This window comes from Notamacropus eugenii, chromosome 1, assembly GCF_028372415.1.
Source record: "Notamacropus eugenii isolate mMacEug1 chromosome 1, mMacEug1.pri_v2, whole genome shotgun sequence".
NCBI classification, from domain to species: domain Eukaryota; kingdom Metazoa; phylum Chordata; class Mammalia; order Diprotodontia; family Macropodidae; genus Notamacropus; species Notamacropus eugenii.
Window position 1 is genome coordinate 313204209 of NC_092872.1, and position 18115 is coordinate 313222323.

At 36.9% G+C, this 18115-nt stretch overlaps 1 protein-coding gene across 10 annotated transcripts in view; it reads right to left on the minus strand.

The window, feature by feature from the left end:
- GPHN (gephyrin) overlaps window positions 1-18115 on the minus strand; it is a 749523-nt gene that overhangs the window by 116472 nt on the left and 614936 nt on the right. For all 10 annotated transcript variants that reach the window (XM_072629565.1, XM_072629558.1, XM_072629556.1 and 7 more), the window contains one exon: window positions 3784-3921. In XM_072629565.1, the coding sequence (XP_072485666.1) occupies window positions 3784-3921 (138 nt within the window). The remainder of the gene's footprint in view (window positions 1-3783; window positions 3922-18115) is intronic.

The following is an 18115-nucleotide window of genomic DNA, read 5'->3' on the forward strand; positions in this document are numbered from 1 at the left end:
AGGAAAGTGTCCATTGAGTTTCAACTTCAAGTCCTCTTATGAGCAGAATTCTACTACCACCCAAGTAGGCCCTTTTATTTTTAGACAGCTCTAACAGTTAAAAAATTTATTTTCTTTGTATACATCCCAAATCTGCTGCTTTACAACTTCCAAGAGAAAGCCCTTCCTCAAACACCTGAATGAAGATATCTGGAGACAAAGTAGAGGGAAGGAGTCTGCCTAGCCTCCATTCCTCCTGGCTTTTGCCAATAATTTCTCTGGGCTACTCCCTCTTTTATTCCTCCCTCAACTTGAAGGGATTGAGGGCTGGGCTGCCTTCTTTCCCACGGAGAACTCACTGATCTCTGGGTGAACACACTGATGTTCAATTTTCCTGCCCTCCTCTCTCCACCCTCCACCATCTAACTCTACACACATCTTGGCCTTTTTACTGTTAGGATCATTTCTCTTATTTACCCTTAAAAGTCTCTGTCCTATTTCTCCATTAATGTCCTTCCTTTGATGCCTCTTCATGAATGAAAGTTACCAATGTACTAGATTGAAATGGACTTAGAGGTCAACTTGTACATGAAGAGAATTTCCTCTATAACATACCCAAATAAGTGGCCACTCGGCCTTTCCTTGAAGATTTTTAGTGAGAGAAACCCACTGCCTTCGAAAAGCTAGCCTGTTCCATTTGATGTCAACAGATTTCCCCACATTGAAAAGCTATTACAAGGCCTTAAAGCCTCACAAAAAGACTCCTCAAAGACACCTGTCAAAATAGTATTATGCTACATACTCTGACATTGTGACATATAAAGAGAAACATTATTTGTTGGTTATTGTATCAAACCTTCATTGATTTACATGTACTTTGTAAAGCTTCATTCTATGCAACGTACAGGCATATTCTTTGTAGTTGATTATATATGATATTTTGGTCATTTTTTTAAAAAGGCCTTTGGGCAGTAGCCTTACCTCCAATTACAAAAATGAAGAAAGTAAGGTTCAGAGTGTACAATTTCCACTTACAGCATTTTCTCCAAGAAATTATCTTCCTTAGGTTCAAGGACTAGCTATAATGCCGTTGACTAGGATTTTTTTGGGTAGTACAGTTCAATGAATTTTTGGCATTACTGAATTGGAAGAACTGTTAAACTCATCACAAATGAATAAAATGTAAAAGATCACAATCAATGAAAAAAGGGAGAAAGAAAAAATCGGGCAAAGTTTTAAGGACATATTTAAGACTCGATTTAAAAATGACATATTGGATTTGATAAGGCAAGATTCAAATATCCATCCAAGATTCTGAAGCATTAATGATACTCTAACTTGAGCTGCTTAGCTAATGAGTCAGGTTAAAAAAAAAAGCAGCAGTAATAATTTTAAGCCCTACAGTCACAGATACAAATTAAATGATAATATACAATTTTTGTCATACTTTGGAATACATGACTACTTCTTCCATTTGCCTTTCAGTTTGTATAAACATTTAAAAACACAAAATACTATTTTCTTTAAATATAACTACAGTGTTCTATAAGGCCCCACTACACCTAATTCTGCTTTGCATTAAAAACCAAGCTCTAACTGATTTAGAAGTTGAGTGTAGGGATCTCTGTCACTTTTTCATCAGCAAGGATAGAAGCAGTTTCTGATAGAAAGCTAATCAACCTTGAAAAGTTTGTCTATTGTAGTTTATTGGACAGATGAAAAGTAAGTAAGTTCTAGCTTGCTGTATTTCCTTTCACAAGGAAAAAAAGACTTCTCTTCTTTCTTTCCTCAATAAAGTACAGGTTTCTTTTTTGGACATTGAACATCTCAACCTCTAAGAGTGCTGCAAAAGTGTCTAAGTGTGGCTATTTAGTAATACTCCTCCAAAATAATAAGTGGTGAGGATGGGTTAGAAAAATATATTTTAAGATTGTTAATGTTTTATAATTCCTTTCTAACTTGAGAATATATTCATACTTTCTGAAAATGCCTCAGTGTCAGAGGATATGTTGAATATGTATAATCTATTTCTGCATAATCACTCTACCTTTAAAAATAGATGGGAACTTTAATTTTATCCAAATTGACTCCAGTTGTCATATAATGAAGACCTGACTGATTCATTCCTCTAGTGGACTCTTTTAATCTTAATTTTCCTCAAGGGGGAGAAACATGAGAGTAAATGTGTATCCTGACACCCTGCTTATATAACACAAGTAAGCTAGAAATGCAGGACAAATGCAAAATGTCCTAACATAGCATCTGAATAGAGAGGACCTCCCAAGTTTGTGATGGAATCTGATATTTAGTATGTTTCACTAGCTTTAGTCTTCCAACTAAAATAAATACCATTTGTTATGTCACCTTAAATTATTTTGTCTCTTATGGTATTGGAAAGAACGGAAGTACAGTCCTTTCGCTAAATAATTGCACTTCCAACCTTGGTTCAATCCATATATATATGAGGGCTACATATATAGCAGTTAAGATGTTACATAATTTAAAAACCACTAAATTAAATGTTTTAGATTTCTATGCATTATTTCCAAAATCCTGAAAAACTGAGGAAGCTGACCTTGCCACTAACTTCCAACAGGGAGAATTTTATATACTTTACTTAGGTCTGAGAGTAAGGAGTAATGAAAATCATAGAAGAGAGTCTAATAAAGCTGAAGAGATAGAATACAAGCAGGGCAGTTTTCTTACTAACATGTTAAATTTAATATGCAATTAAAAAGCAAACTGTACATAATGGATTCATAGTTTCATGGATCCTTTTTTGTTCTTCATATAGAGATATTCAGGTTTATGAAGTTCATAATAAAAAATTTTAATAAAAGAAATACAAAGAAGAAAAAAGAGAAGTCAATGATGTTTGGTGATTCTTATGGACAATGTGTCAGCGGATTTTCAAGAGGTCAATGGGGTTCAGACTGGCAACCCCCTTGAATCTTCCCACTTAATCTGACCTTTCACACTCAAATCTGTTGCCCTTGGACAAGCCTGGCCTTCCATTACCTGTTACCTCTAGATTGCCCCATGTGCTTCCCACCCAAGCCCTGTATTGTGATACCTTCCAAATGCCTCCAGCTGTTTCCCACCCTTGATTACATCACTAGTTACCACAGTCTCATCAAGATCCCCCTTAGATCCTCCTCCGAGACTACTAGATCATCTCTAGATCTTTCCCACCGACTTTCTACATATAAATTCCATCTCGCCTCCATGAAGGCTTGAATCCAGCTCAGACTCTGTCTAGCTGAGATTATAGCTGGCCTGCTTGTGTGTCACAAATGGCAAGGTTCCTTAAGAGTCAACCCAACATGGTGAACCCTTAATAAACTTTGTTTTACTTTAGTTGGAAGAAGTCTTGAGACGAATTAATTTGACAGGACCCGGTGTCAGTATTTTGGGGTCCTGAGCACCCCAACCTCAATATGGATCCCATGCCTCAACATTATCATGAAAAACATTTTCATGAGTGTCATCAGTTGTTTTCCATTTATCAAGCAGAATATCAGTCTCATGAATAGCTATGTTCACTACTCAGTCCTGAGTTTTCTTTAGTTGATACTGAAATTAGTAAAAAACAACAACAATTCTTCCTTATTTTTTTCTAATAAAGGAAGCAAAAAATTGTTGCTCTGAGAGTTGAGTAGTATGATAATAATGAAGCTGTTTAATATCAAGTAACTAAACTCACTGTTTTGTGAAAGTATAGATCTTAATAATAATAATAATAACCTGGATCATAGAAAAACATTGCAACCAGTACACAAAGGGCAATGCTGTATCTGATTGTACCTCGGTAGTTGATGATTTCTGTTCCCAGCACCGGTGTCATCTCTAGGACTGTGATGAAAGCTTTATCCATAGATGTCAGTGGGAATGGAGACATGCGATGCCTTCTTGCCACTTTGGTGATATCAACAGCACTGTGACCTGCACAAGAAGAGATTTCAGCTGAGACTGTGGTCATTAGAACAACAGGAAGGCAAGAATAATTTGTGCATATAAAGAACTTCCATTCTGAGATATTCTAAAATAAAGACAACAAAACAAAGAAATGATCCACCTCAAAAAAATATCCATTTGGGTGGACCACCAGAGCAAATTATCATTGCTAAATTATATTCTAAAACTACATAGGATATATGTTTGGGATTATAATAAGCTAATTCAGTAGCTGTTCAAATTGTTCAAACTGAAGTTAGGTAAATGATTGACTAAAGGATTGATACATGGTGCTTGATTAAAGTGATTGTTAACCCCCCAAAAGCTGCCTTTTATAAGTGCAGATCTAAGAACAGGTGATACAGGTCCCCTTGTGTATGTTGGGGTGTTTATTGTTACAGGCTCTAAATACTGTTAGCTCAGTCCTTTCTTTTTAGTCTGCTGTGATTCTAGTCCCTGGGGTACTGAACAGGGAGAAAAGGTATTATGACTAAATAACTAACTATGGTATACTACTGTTGGGGAAATCTTAGGCCTGAAATCAAATTACTGTCTTAATAATGATCTTCTCGCTAAGGTCTGATTCATAATAGTGCCGGGACAGGCAAGGTTTAAATTATCAACCAATTAATCAATAAGAATTTATTAAGGGCTTATTCTGTGCCAGGTGTTTGCTAAGCACTGGAGATAAAAAGAAACACAAAAAATAGTTCAATTCATCTTAAGAGGCTTTTATACTAATCAGGGAGACAATATGTAAATAAATAAGTACATATGAAATACATATATACACACAGAGTAGAAAGAAGGTAATATTTCTACTTGAGAAGTCTCTTGAAAGCTCAAGAGGCTGGGTGGGTGGGAACACTAGGAAGGCCGTCTGCAGTCTTGAAGAAAGTGAGGCAGAGGTTAGAAGGGAAAGCATTTCAGGCATGGAATGCTCCAGCTAGCCAAAGGCGCAAAGACAGGAAATTTAGTATTGTATACAACAAACAACAAGTAAACCAGTTTTTTTGCACCACAGTGTGTGTATGGGAGGGAGCAAAATAAGGGAAATCAGAAAAAGTAGGAATGGACCAAGGTATGAAGGACTTTGAGCACCAAAAAGAGGACTTTGTATTTGATCCTAGAAGCAATAAATAGGGAGTCACTGGAATTATTAGCAGGAGGATGACATTAGATCTGCGCTTTAGGAAAATCACTTTAGCAGGTCTGTGGAGCATAGGTGAGAATGATGAGAATATAGATTTGAGGTAAGGAGAACAACTGCCTCTATTTGAATGTGACTGAGGAGGACCTTTCAGACCCATAGTCTGACAGGGAAGATTTGTTCCAATCCTTTTGTTAATGAAGCACAGGTTCTCAAGGAATGTGATGCCCTCTGGCTCTAAAAAAGGTATAAATACTCTCAGGGTAAACTGGTTCACTGGATGGAGAGATACAGAGATTGGTAAAAGATAGCCATCACCAACTAATATCGAATATAGTGGATTGAAAGATACAGAGATTAGTTAGAAAAAAACAGTGCTTACCCTCTAAGGGCTTTCCTTTAAGATGAACAGCATCAGCAAAGTTTTAAAAAAAAAAGGCCCATAAAGATGCTGACATTCATAATATATGCCAACTGAAGATCTACCAGTAACAGAAATACACAAATTTTAAAAACACAATTTGGTTTTCTAATCTTATAAAATTAGAAAGAAAATAAAACTGCTTTATACTTACTTAACATTTGAGTTTACTTTTTATCCTCATAACAATCCTAGGAATTAGTCAATAAGTCAATGAGTATTTATTAGGTTGTTGTTTAGTTATTTTCAGTCATATCTGAATCTTTGTGACTCCTTTTGGGGTTTTCTTGGCAAAGATACTGGAGTGGTTTAGCAAGGAGCTAAACAAAAGGCAGTAAGACAGAGAAAAAGAGTCAAACTTACATAGGATGATTTTAGGATTTCCTTATGGGGATTGGAGATCTAGGGTAAATCTCACAAGAGAAAGTCACTGGATGAGGACTATGAAGGATGCAAGATAAGGGAGATAAGGAAATCCCATTCCCCGGGATGGGTTGGGGACAAGGAATTCCATGTTTAAGGATTAGGGGGAAGTTTTATGGTATTCCAAGATAAGGGGAGACTTTAAGGTGCCAGGGAAGAAGCAACTCAACCCTTAGGGTACCTTTATATCAAGAGTCTTTAGGGCACCTTTAGAAGATGAACTAGGAAAAGGGCAGCTCAACCTATAAGGTACCTTTGTATCCACATAAAAATGAGGAGGGAAGAAAAAGGAACTCAGGCAAAAATAAAAAAAGATCTACCAAAAAAAGGACCTGGGAGAAATTGGGGAGACAGTGACTCCTTCCCTCACTCCCAGGGGCCAATTGTGTTTTGGCCTGGTAATAAGTTAGATTGGGTAGGCATAAAGCAATAACATAACAAAGAGTAGAATTTTGTGAATTAAGTGATTCTTTTCTTCCCTAAAAGTCTAAGGCTAACCTGGTTCTAAATATATGGTTGGATAGGATAAAGGATGACACAGAGAAGTTCTGAAAGGTCTCCATCAAGCTCTTGAACATCCCTGAATCAGAAAACATACAGACCACACCTGTATTAGACTATCCTCCAAGTTTCAGATTATATTACCATTGGAGTCATTATTCTCAAGGCTATTCTGAAGTCAACCCAACAGCAAGTTGATTCTTGAACTGACAATGTTTCCCAAAGACAGGTCAGTTAGTCAGGTAGGCAGGTAGGTAATATCTATTAAGTATTCACAAGGCGCCAGGCATTGTGTTAAGTGCTAGGGCAAAACAAAAAGTCAAAATGTTATGGTTTAGGGGTGCTGGGGACCCCAAAATACTGAAATGACAGGTCCTGTCTGAATGAATTTGACTCAAGCCTCCTTTCAGCCAAAGATAAACAAAGTTTAAGATTTGCCATATTGGCCAGACTCTTAAGGAATCTAGCATTTGTGATGCTCCCAAAATTGGAATATATAATCCTATATTTGATACTGAGGAAGGAGTTGTCTTGGAGAGTCCTCTTTATGCTGTGAAGGTACTAGGTAAGTAGAAAATATAAAGTAATATAAAATACACGTTTTGATATACTTTTATAATTTTGTATCATAAAATATCAAAGGTCAGGAGAAATGTAAAAATGAGTGAAGTGGTAAGGAAAGAGCCAGAATCTTGTTATAGAATCATAGAAATTCCAGTTTTAAGGAAACTCTGAAGCCATACATCTAGTCCACCCTGCACCCAAACAGGAATCCTTTCTACAATACTCGAATAAGTGGTCATCAAGTCTTTTCTTTCAAGTCTTGTAGTGAGTGGGAGTACTGTCTTTTTTTTTTTTAAACAGAACAAGATAATGTTCATGATTACTGCTTTGTATTATTTGAAATCCAGTACCACTGGTCCCACTTCTGGCCTACTTTTCCCCCATAATTTCCCTTGAGATTCCTTAACTTTTGTTCCTCCAAATTGGTATATTTGGTTGTTTAAAGAAATCCTTTGGTAGTTGACCATTTACATATTAAATCTGTGAAGTCAGATAGTAGTGCCTTTTTTTCTCTTGACAATCCCTTACTATGAGCAGTTGCTATTTTTCGACCCTCTTGGCTTACAGTGAATGTCAGTAGTAACAGTTTCTCTTCTAAACAACAACTCTGAGGCTCCTGCCCCTTCCAGTGTGATTTATTTATTTTTTCTTTTTTATTAAAGGGGCCATTCCCCTGGACTACTTTTCAAGAGGCTTATTCACTGAATGGGCATTACCTCATTTTAAGTGAGTACCTCAAAAGGCCTTAGTCTAAAAGGCCAAGGTCTCCCATTGCATCCTGATGAATATCTAGTCACTGGATTCGGATGGCTCAGGGGTAGAAGTGAGGCTGGTAACCTGCACAGCCCTCCCTCACTCAAAACAAGTCAAGTGCAAGTCATGTCATCATGTCTCTGATGTCATGGTCCTCTTCGAAAACCAAGGACAAACACAACAACAAAGAGGCCAGATAGAATCTAAGCTATATTGAATCTGAGCACCTTAATGGAGACAAGAAGGATGTTATATACAGAAAGACTGTGGGAGGGATTTGTCCAAGTAGTCTAGGTGACTAGAGGAGAGGTTTAGGGAGAGTCTTGATGGGAGTGGTCTGTAGACTGGAGTAACTAGCAGTTAGACTCCTGGAACCAAGAGAATGGGATTAAGGGTGGAAAGTAGTTAAAGACTACCTGGAGATAACAGACAGTGGAGGGCTAGGCTAGGTTAATAATAACAGAGACTCACGCATATCAATAATGAAAAGTTTATGGCCTGAGGAAAACACAGATCAAGTGGGAGTTCTGGGGGGGCTCACAGAGCCTATACTCCATAAAAACAGATCCCTCCTTTGACATGCATACATTTTAATGGAGAAGACAACATGTAAATAACTAAGTACATTGAAGATATGTAGAGAATAGATGGAAGTAATTTGTGAGGGGAAGACACCAGCAACTAGGGGGACTGGGAAAGGTCTCTTGCAGAAGGTAGGATTAGAACTGAGTCTTGAAAGAAGCCAGGGTAACCAAGAAGAGAAGTGGGGCAGAGAATTTCAGAACTGAGGAACGTCAGTGCAAATGCATAAGGACACAGAATTTATACACGAGCAACAGGAAGTAGGCCAATATCTGGATCACAAATCTTGGAAGGGAGTACCAAGAAAGAAGACTATAAAGATAGGAAGGCTGTGAAGCTTTATATGCTTCCAGGACAGGATAGGTTAGGATCAAGGCAGGGGTCTGCTAGACTTAGTTCTTACTGGCTCCCAGAAGCTGACTGTAAAATTTTCAGTGTAAACATATATACCTCAGAAGTCAGCAAACATTACAAATTAGGGCATAGTTTACTGTTTTATAGATTTTCTAGATTTAAGAAAATGATAGAGAAAATATGAATAATGCAGATTAAATTTAATTTTTTTCCCCTAGAGAGCTAATTGTGAAACATTTGCTAGGACACTCCCAAATCAAGTGAATTGAGGGAGATTGGAGCAGCAAGTGGTAGCAAGGTAGTGCAGCTGGGTCTGGAGTCAGAAGATACCTCTTTGTGAGTTCAAATCTGGCCTCAGACATTAGCTGTGTGACCCTAGGCAGGTCACTTAACCCTGTTTACCTCAGTTTTCTCATCTGTAAAAGGAGCTAGAGAAGGAAATGGCAAACTACTCCCATATCTTTGCCAGGAAAATCCCAAATGGGTTCATGAACAGTAGAGCATGACTGAAAAATGACTAAATAACCACAACAAGTAAGTGGTGGTAGGACTTGAGTGAACCACACTGACTCTATCTTATGATTCAATTTTGGAGCTAGCTCAGTTACCTTTCTATTCAATTATGGACCTAGTCTAATTTCTGTCTTGTGAGAAAACTTTATTCAATTGTGAGAACTGAGAAAAAACCTTATTATATTGTTTAAACCTAGCCCTGTGTGGCTAGGAATCTGGAGCACCCCTACATGCTGTTTAGAGGTTCTTAATGAAGGACTTAGATTATGTTGACAAGAAACCCAGTAAAGCCCAAAGATTGATGTAAGTACTGTTCTTCCATTGTACATTTTAAGCAACCTATATTTCTTATCTATACTGATCAATCAGTTATTGTTTGCATGTTCATTTGATCGTTTACAGACACTTGGGGGAGCAGGAAAACTTTTATTTCTGAATTCAGAGAATTGTACCTGTTTGCTCTTCCCTTCCCAAATTGGAAAATTCTTAATCTTTCATCTAATTAGAAACCAGATTACCTAATGTTGTAGTGTTCCATTTCAATTAGTTGGTCTTATTTAATTGTTTTTTATGTATAAAAGTCTGTTTCCTCCTGTATTCAGGGGACAAACCCAGGCTGAGGAGATCTGGTCCCAGTTTGTTGTGAGTAATTGCCATTTATTGCTTAATAAATCAATATGCTTAGAAGATCAAATCTTTGTTTCCTTAGTCATTTCATCTTTTCTCCACCAAAAAGGTTGGTCTTGGCAACAAGAAGATCCATCTTTCCATGTGAGAGAGAAGTGAAGTGGATAAGCGGAAGATTTCTGAGTGATGTGAGATGAGGAAGAGGAAAGGGCGAACTCTTGGTGAATGTTTTCACTTTTTAGGTGAAGTATGAGGAAAGATATTCAGCTGAGAGGGTGGGAAAATAGTCCATTTGACTCACCAAGTTCATGATCTGTATTGGTTTGGTAAAAATTCAAGAATTTGGGCCTTTGGGGGAGTGCTGCCAGTCCCTGAGAAACCTAGAATTTATTTAGATTAGCTGCACGATTCTCTGGGAATTTTAGGTCACTGCAGAAGGAGGTTGGTGGTACCATTTAATCTATTAATCCTCAGCATAGAACTAGTTCCTAGGGTAGGGTAATTGCCTCACTGATTTTTTTCTCTTTGTCAGATGATAGGTCAGCAGCTTTTCCTACGGACAAAAGTTTTCTACCTACAGCTGTCAATTTTGGTTTCTAATTCTTAACTGTTCTGGTTACAAATAACAGAACTATCATAAAACTGGACCATTGGTAAAATAAAACTGTATGGATGCTGATGTTAAAATATGATTGAACTACAGCAACTATAGCTCTTCACTTCAAAGTAAAGAAGATATATGTATGCTCTTTTTAAAACTATAAAACTTTCAACATTACAATATAGGCAATGACAACTAATGTAGACAGTTGGCTTAAAATTGCAATCACAAAATAAATAAATGATCCAAATGTTGTCAAAAAAGATTTTATTTTAAGTGATTAAGTATAATTGGGAGCTAAATACTAGCCAAAAAATTGATAACAGGAACAGCTTTTCAAACTTCAAAAGTAATATATATACAATAAGCCCATCTAGCTCAGACTAACAGATAAAATGAAAGCTAAGATGGTTGGTTAATTAAACTACAGTGCTACTAATAAGGCTAGAGTTTGATCCCAAGGGCCACTTTACTTCCCATATAGCAAAAACTATGTTCCTTAGCCAAAGATTACACTAAACTTGTTTGCAAATGCTTAGCATTGGCTTACAAGGAGAATCAGAAAAGAGAGCTTGGTAGAGACTCAAGTCAATCCTTTCAGTCATCTAGTCCCCTCTTTTTATTTCTTCCTCCTTCAAAATAAAGATTGGTCTTGTGGGAAACAAAGGAAGGAGTTCTGTTTCCACAGAGTTAAAACTCCTTCCAGCTTTAAGTGACAGCAGTTAATCAGAGTTGTGACCTAGCATGATCAGGTAAAAGGTCAGAAACTTGTGTGCAGGCTTGATGAGCTGTTTGAGGGAAAGCCTATCAGAGAGGAGAATGTGAAGTCATGTAGCCAACAGATGATGTGGTGGGAAGTTTAACATTATAAAGGGCTTTCATTGGTCTGAACAAATTGTAATCTTTTTGTAGCCTTACTTGGGAGCTACCCATTCATTCAGTAGGAATGAATATAAAAATTAATAAAAGCTTTCCTGATTTCACAAGTATTGTTCTTTGTTTAAGGTGAGCACGTTTCTCACGGTTGGGGGCTTGTTGTTGGGCTCATTTCTCATATTCTCAAATTTCTCTACAGATAGGTAAGATGAGTATGAGTCTATGAGTAAAGTCTCATCACACATGCAGCCCACTTACAGGTTCAGTTAACAATTCTTCCCCTCTCCCTGTGAACTCTTAACTCCCATCAACAGATGGGTCCAACAAATAGGGGATAGTTTCCAAGAGATGTTAGCTCTATCTTACCCCAAACCATTGAACCTGGGCAGGGCATATGATACAATATGATGGAAAAAGGGCCGGTCATCTACAATTATAATTTGAATTCCTGTCAGTTCTGCTCTAAGTGCAATTCAGACTTCCTGCCGAACACTGAATGTGGAGAAAATAACAGAGACTAACCACCTTGTGTTATAGTGACTGTCCTGAAGTGAATGAACAGGTGATGCCATTCTGCTACTTACATTGGGGAGCTCTTTTCCTGAGGTAGGCAGGTGATCAACTAAGTCTCCCAAGGTTGCCCCGAAATCCTTTTCTGTGCAGCAACTGGTCTGAGGGCCACAAGTGGTATGTCACAAATTGTGTAGGACTGACCTATACTGTATGTCTATGTCACCTTCCTATTTCATCTAATATTAAATATAAAACCATGTGTTTGACTTTTAAAGTTCTTCATAACTTACCTCTACCTTCCCTTCCAGATTTATTCTTTATATTCTCTGCCATGCACCCAGAGATCCAATGATGTTTCTTGTCCTCCATCTCCTCATGCTGGCTGTTTTCTGGCTGTCCCCTGTGCCTGGCACATTTCCCCTCATCTGGCTTCCCAGTTTTCCTTCAGATCTCATCTAAAGTCTTACCTTTTGCAAGAAGCCTTTTATCAGTCTTCCTTAATCATAATGTCTTCTCTCTGAAACTACCATCAATTTAAACTGTATAGATCTTGTTTGTATTTAGTTGTTTATTAGACTATGAACTCCTTAAGAGCAGCAACTCTTTTTTGCCTTAATTTGTATCGGCATATAGTAGGAGTCTAATAAATGCTAGATAATTAACAGACTGATTCTGCAAGACATTTTCAGCTTCCTTTCTGTTCAACAAAGGAACAATGATCTTAGCGCAGCAATGACCTTTCCCATGTACTGAATCCATCAAAACAGACTTATTAACAACAGTAAAAATACTTCAGATATGCCCTGTTTTATCCTGTCAGTCCCATAAGCACACTGTTTCATCTTTATCTGAAAAATCCATTCAAATGTTTATTAAAAATAAATGAACAAATGATGCTTTCTTTAGATCACAGAAGAAAGTAGAAACAAATAAAAGGCTTATGTAAGTTCCACCTGATTAATCAAAGTAACCTCAGGAGGAAACTTTATTCTTCAAAGCAATCAGTAACTGAGTGCCCTAAAGTAGTTCAAGCTTAAATCATTATTCTTTCTTAGGGTGTACAGAAAATCACAAAGAAGATACTTGTTCTGCCCTATTAACATTACTATCTCACTTACCACAGTGTTTGTTGCCCAAATACATTCCATTTCAACTACTTGGATCTTTTTAAAAAGCAAGACAGGCAAAAGAGGATGAATAGTGGTTTTAGAAAATTTAAATAGCATACAGGATGGTAATGTATTCAGATTAAGTAGTTAGGTCCTTTGATAATTCACAGAATGTTGCCATTCAGATGTGCAAAGCATTCAGCCTTTCACATAAATCTATCAAAGAAAGAGTGACTGGGTACAAAACTCTAGGGGATTGCTTGTAGTATGTAGAATTACCTGGACTTGGATATGCAAGGCAGTATGAATTCTGGGCAATATTTCTTTGTGTTATCTAAGAAGCTTTTTTCTTTTTTTGTTCAAGGTAATGTGCTCCAAAGCTTTTTGGGGAAAAAAACACAAACAAACCAAAAGTGAGGCTGAAAAGATGTGTGTGTGTTTGTGTATATGTCTGTCTGTCTATCTATTTATACATACATCTATCTATCTATCTATCTATCTATCTATCTATCTATCTATCTATCTATATATACATATATATAATAGATACACATATCTATGTATGTCTCTATATGTATATACATGGGCCAATACATATAGATATATACACACACACATACACAGAAATATATGCAAATCTACATATATATGTATGTATTTTGTGGGGGGAGGTTAAAACCATGAAAATTAAAATAAAGAACTCCTGAAAAGTGTGCAAAGAGATGATAAGCAGGACTTTACTGCACACACAAAAAGTGTGCATTGCAAGTCCATATCACATTTGTACAAGTATGATTACAAATAAATCTAGATCAACCTTGCTAATGAAGAAATGAAACAGAAACAATAAAATCCATGAGTTATATCTGATAGAACTATAGAAACAGATGAAGAAATAGTCTTTCTCCATCTAATTTGTTTTTTTTTTAACAGAATTGCTAAATAACAGAAAATTATCTGACTTAGATAAATTTCTTCTCCTCTTCCCTGTCCTCAGCTAAAGAACAGTAGAAAGTCAAAAGGTAGTAAGGTGACTTGGATAACCCACAACTGATGAAGAACTGGGACTGGCTAGAAATGATATATTTAATCTACCAGTACCAAGAATTCCTTAGTTTGTTTAAAAAAAATAAATACAACCACATATATCACCATATGGAGGATTTTCCTATTTTATACCCTATGGATGATTATTGTCATATGCTCTGTTTCTGTTCATGTGTGTCATACTGATGCCCATAATATCATTCTTTGGCTTATCTACGTTTGTTACCCAATTCTGCAGTGAAAAGAATTATGGGCTTGAAGTCAGAAGAACTGGCTTCAGCACCTAAAATGACCTTGTTATTTGTAAAATGGTATAATAATGCTTATCTCTCAGGATTACTGTGAGGAAAACACTTTCTTTGTACATCAAAAGTACCATAAAACATGAGCTGTTATTATGTGGAAAAGCAGATGTATAAACCAGGGCTTTTTTTGTTCCTCTCTATTCCTGTTGTCCTGATGTTAAATCCTTGGTGCCTTTGTGCTAATGCTTTTTTGTCCAAGCACTGAAAAACTGATATTCTTCTCGATCTTCAGATCCCTGAATCTGAAAATTTTAAGAACTGAAGTGGACTTAGAAATTTTAGTAATATGGAATCTGAGCAGAGAAGTGCAATGATTTACCCAGTATCACTCAGTAAGTAGAAGATTCAATCAGAACCTTATTCTTCTGACCCAATATTGTACCTTTTTTCAGGAAATTCATGAATTCTGAAATTCTACACTTTGATCATGATTTCTTGTCCTTCCATTTCTTCCTCTGGCTCATTCCTTTTAAATTTCTTTCTTCTCTTTCTCACTTTGTAACATCTATCACATAAACTCCCTTCTTTAATCTGACCTTGCCATCACCTTGCTGCAGACCCCCTCATTACATCACATCTAGACTACTTCCTGCTTGTTGGTCTCCCAGACTTAATTCTCTCCCTACAGCCATTCCTTCCTCCACTCAGTTGTCAAATTGATCTTTCTAAAGCACAGGTTCAACTATGTCACTCTTTCTCCTATTCAATAAGCTCCACTGGCTTTTTATTACCTCCAGAATCAAATATAATATCCTCTGTTTGGCTGCTAAAGCCCTTCCTACCTTTCTAGCCTTCTTACGCCTTCTTCCCTTCCAGGTACTCTGTATCAGAGACACTGTCTCCTTGTTGTTTCTCTCAGATGATCCTCCATTTTCTCATTCTGAGTGTTTTCAGTAGTTATCTCTGATTGCCTGGAATGCTCTCTCTCCTCATCTCTGCCTTCTGGATTCCCTGGTTTCTTTCAAGTCTCAGCTAAATTCCTATCTTCTGCAAGAAGCCCTTCCCAGTCATATCTAATCTTAGTCTCTCCTCTGAGGCTACCTTCTATTTATCCTGTGTATGTTTTGTTTGCATATTGTCTCTCCCAATAGAAGTGAGATCCTCGAAACCATGGACTTTTTGTTTTCTTTTCTTTGTGTCTCTAGCACTAAGTACAATTTCTGGCACATAGTAGGTACTTAAGAAAACTGTATTTACTGCAACTTGAGGTTCTGGAAGAAATTTCCTGATTTCCCAGATCATAACTCCTCTTTTGGCCTTGCTTTCTTTACTTCAGAATTTTGAATCAATTTAACAGTACATTGTTTTCCACCCCTGAATCTCTTGCCCCCTTGTCCTTACATCATTCATGCCAGGACAATGTCCTGGATTACCCGTAGCACATGATTTTCTAAAATTGTACAAGTGACTGGATCAATTGCAAGTTGACATTATTTAATCTTAACTGGCCCCTTAAAGCTCCATAGCAATTCTTTTATTCTTCTTTGACTCTCACACTCTCCAAAGCATAGGTTCCAAATGTTACAGTGACCTTGGTGGTAGACACTTGATAAATGCTTCCTCTTCCTTCCTTTCTTCCCTCTCTCTTCTCTACAAATCTTCAATCTCACCTTCTTCCAATCTGAGCAGATTTCACCCCTTAATTTTCTAAGAAAATTGAGGCTATTTATCATGAACTCCCTCATTTTCTCTACTACTCACCTCAGTTCAATTTAATTCAATTCAATCAGTATTTATTAAGTGCCTATGTGAAGACAAAAATGAAATAATCACTGATCCAAGGCACTTACATTCTACTGGGGAAAAATGTATATGTAGATAATTAAATGTGAATATACATGTAAATAATTTCTGTGGGGAAAGCATCAGTAACTGGAGGGTGGGGGATTGGAAAGGCTTTCCATAGGAGGTAAAATTTGAGCTAAGCAGTGAGGAGGTGGTGGGGAGCAAAGAGTACTTTCCAGGCCTGTGATAAAAGTACAGAGATTAAAGATGGAAGGTATGGGAACAACAAAATGGCTATTTCAGCTGGAATATGGTATGAAGAGTAATGTACAATAAATCTTGAAAAGAAGGCCAAAAACAGAATGTGAAGAGTTTTAAAAGAGGAGTCTGTCAATTCAGAAAAGGAGTAGTGTTCCTTAAGTAGTGTGGCTACATGCTTATATCTGTATTTTAGGAATCTTAATTTGGCAGCAGTGTGGAAGAGAGGTTAGAGAGGAGAGAGACTAGAGAAGAGGGTTTGAACTATGGCTGTCTGAATGGAGAGAACAGGGGCATAATATCAATAATATTTGGAAACTAATTGGATGTGAGGGGTGGCAAAGAAAGACTAGAGGATGACTTGGGACAGCTAGGTGGTACAGTGAATAGAATGCAGGGCCTGGAGTCAGGAAGACTTGAGTTCAAAGTCAATCTTACTTACTAGTTGTGTAATCCTGGCTCAGTTTCCTTAATTGTACAATGGGGGTTATAATAGCACTTGCCTTCCAGGGCTGTTGTGAGATAATAATTCTAAAGCCCTTAGCACCTGTCACATAGTAAGCACTTTATAAATGTTAGTTATTAGTATGACTATGAGATTAGGAACCTGAGAAACAGAAACAGGAAAATTAGGAAGATGAGAAAGTTTCTGGGAAATATGTTCTGCTTTGGACATTTTGAATTTGAGATGTCTATGGGACATCTAGTTGGTAATGTCCAATAAAGGTTGGCATTGAGTTCAGGAAAGAACTGAGATTTACTGGCAAATTACTAGTAATTATTGATCCTTTGGGAGCTGATAAAATTACCAGCATAGAATTCCACACATAATCTCCCTTCATCCCCTCCTCATTAGCTCCAGATTCAGATAGTAAATTGGTCTTTCTCCTGCCAAGATTAACTCTTCTCCTTTTACACATGATCCCATTTCCTTCTGTACTATACTATAGGAGTATATACACCTTTCATCCCATCTCTGTCTGTTATAGGAGTATGCATCATTTCTTTCTTTCTCTCTCTCTTTCCTGCTGAAGTGTAAAATTGTTTGTACCAAAAATTTGCAATCACTCTGTTATGATGTTTTACTAACTGCTTTGGAAGATTGAATTTTGTGGTGGATTCAACTGGGAGTTTGTATATTATGTTGAAACAAAATATTTCAGTTAAAAAAATTCTTTTGGCACTGTAAATCATCTGATTTCTAGTATTCTTTTGTTTCTCTTGACTTCCATGGTAATCTAATCTTCTAGTTCTCTTATCTGACTATTCTTTCTCAGTCTTTGCTGAAAATTATCCATCTCTTGTTCTTAATGAGTATCCCCTAATCCTCCATCTTACATCTTTTCTTTATTATCTACATCCTCTTTTTTGGTGATCTCATCTGCTTCCACGGGTTCTATTATAATTTTTATAAAAATGACTTCCATATCTACATTCCTCCAGTCTTACATCTACAACTACTTGCTGGATGTTCTACTGCCATGTCAAACTCAATTTGCTGACAATGTTTCATTTTTTCATTCCAAAACCCATTTTTCCTCCATATTTCCTTATTTCCATTAAGGACTCTACCACTTTTTCAGTAACTCAAGGTCAAAATTTCTATGCCACCTTTTAAGTCATTCTTCTCCTTTAATTTCCTTTTTCAATAAGTTGTCAAGCCCTGTCAATTCTACCTCCACTACATGTTTTACATGTGTTCCCTTTTCACCACTCACATGGACACCATTCCAAGTTCCACACTTCATCATTTCTTTCCTGGATTATTAAAACAGATTTCAAATTAGTCTCCATGTCTACTGTCTTTTAGTTCTCTATTCCATCCCTTATGTAGACATCAAAATAATTTTCTTATGATGA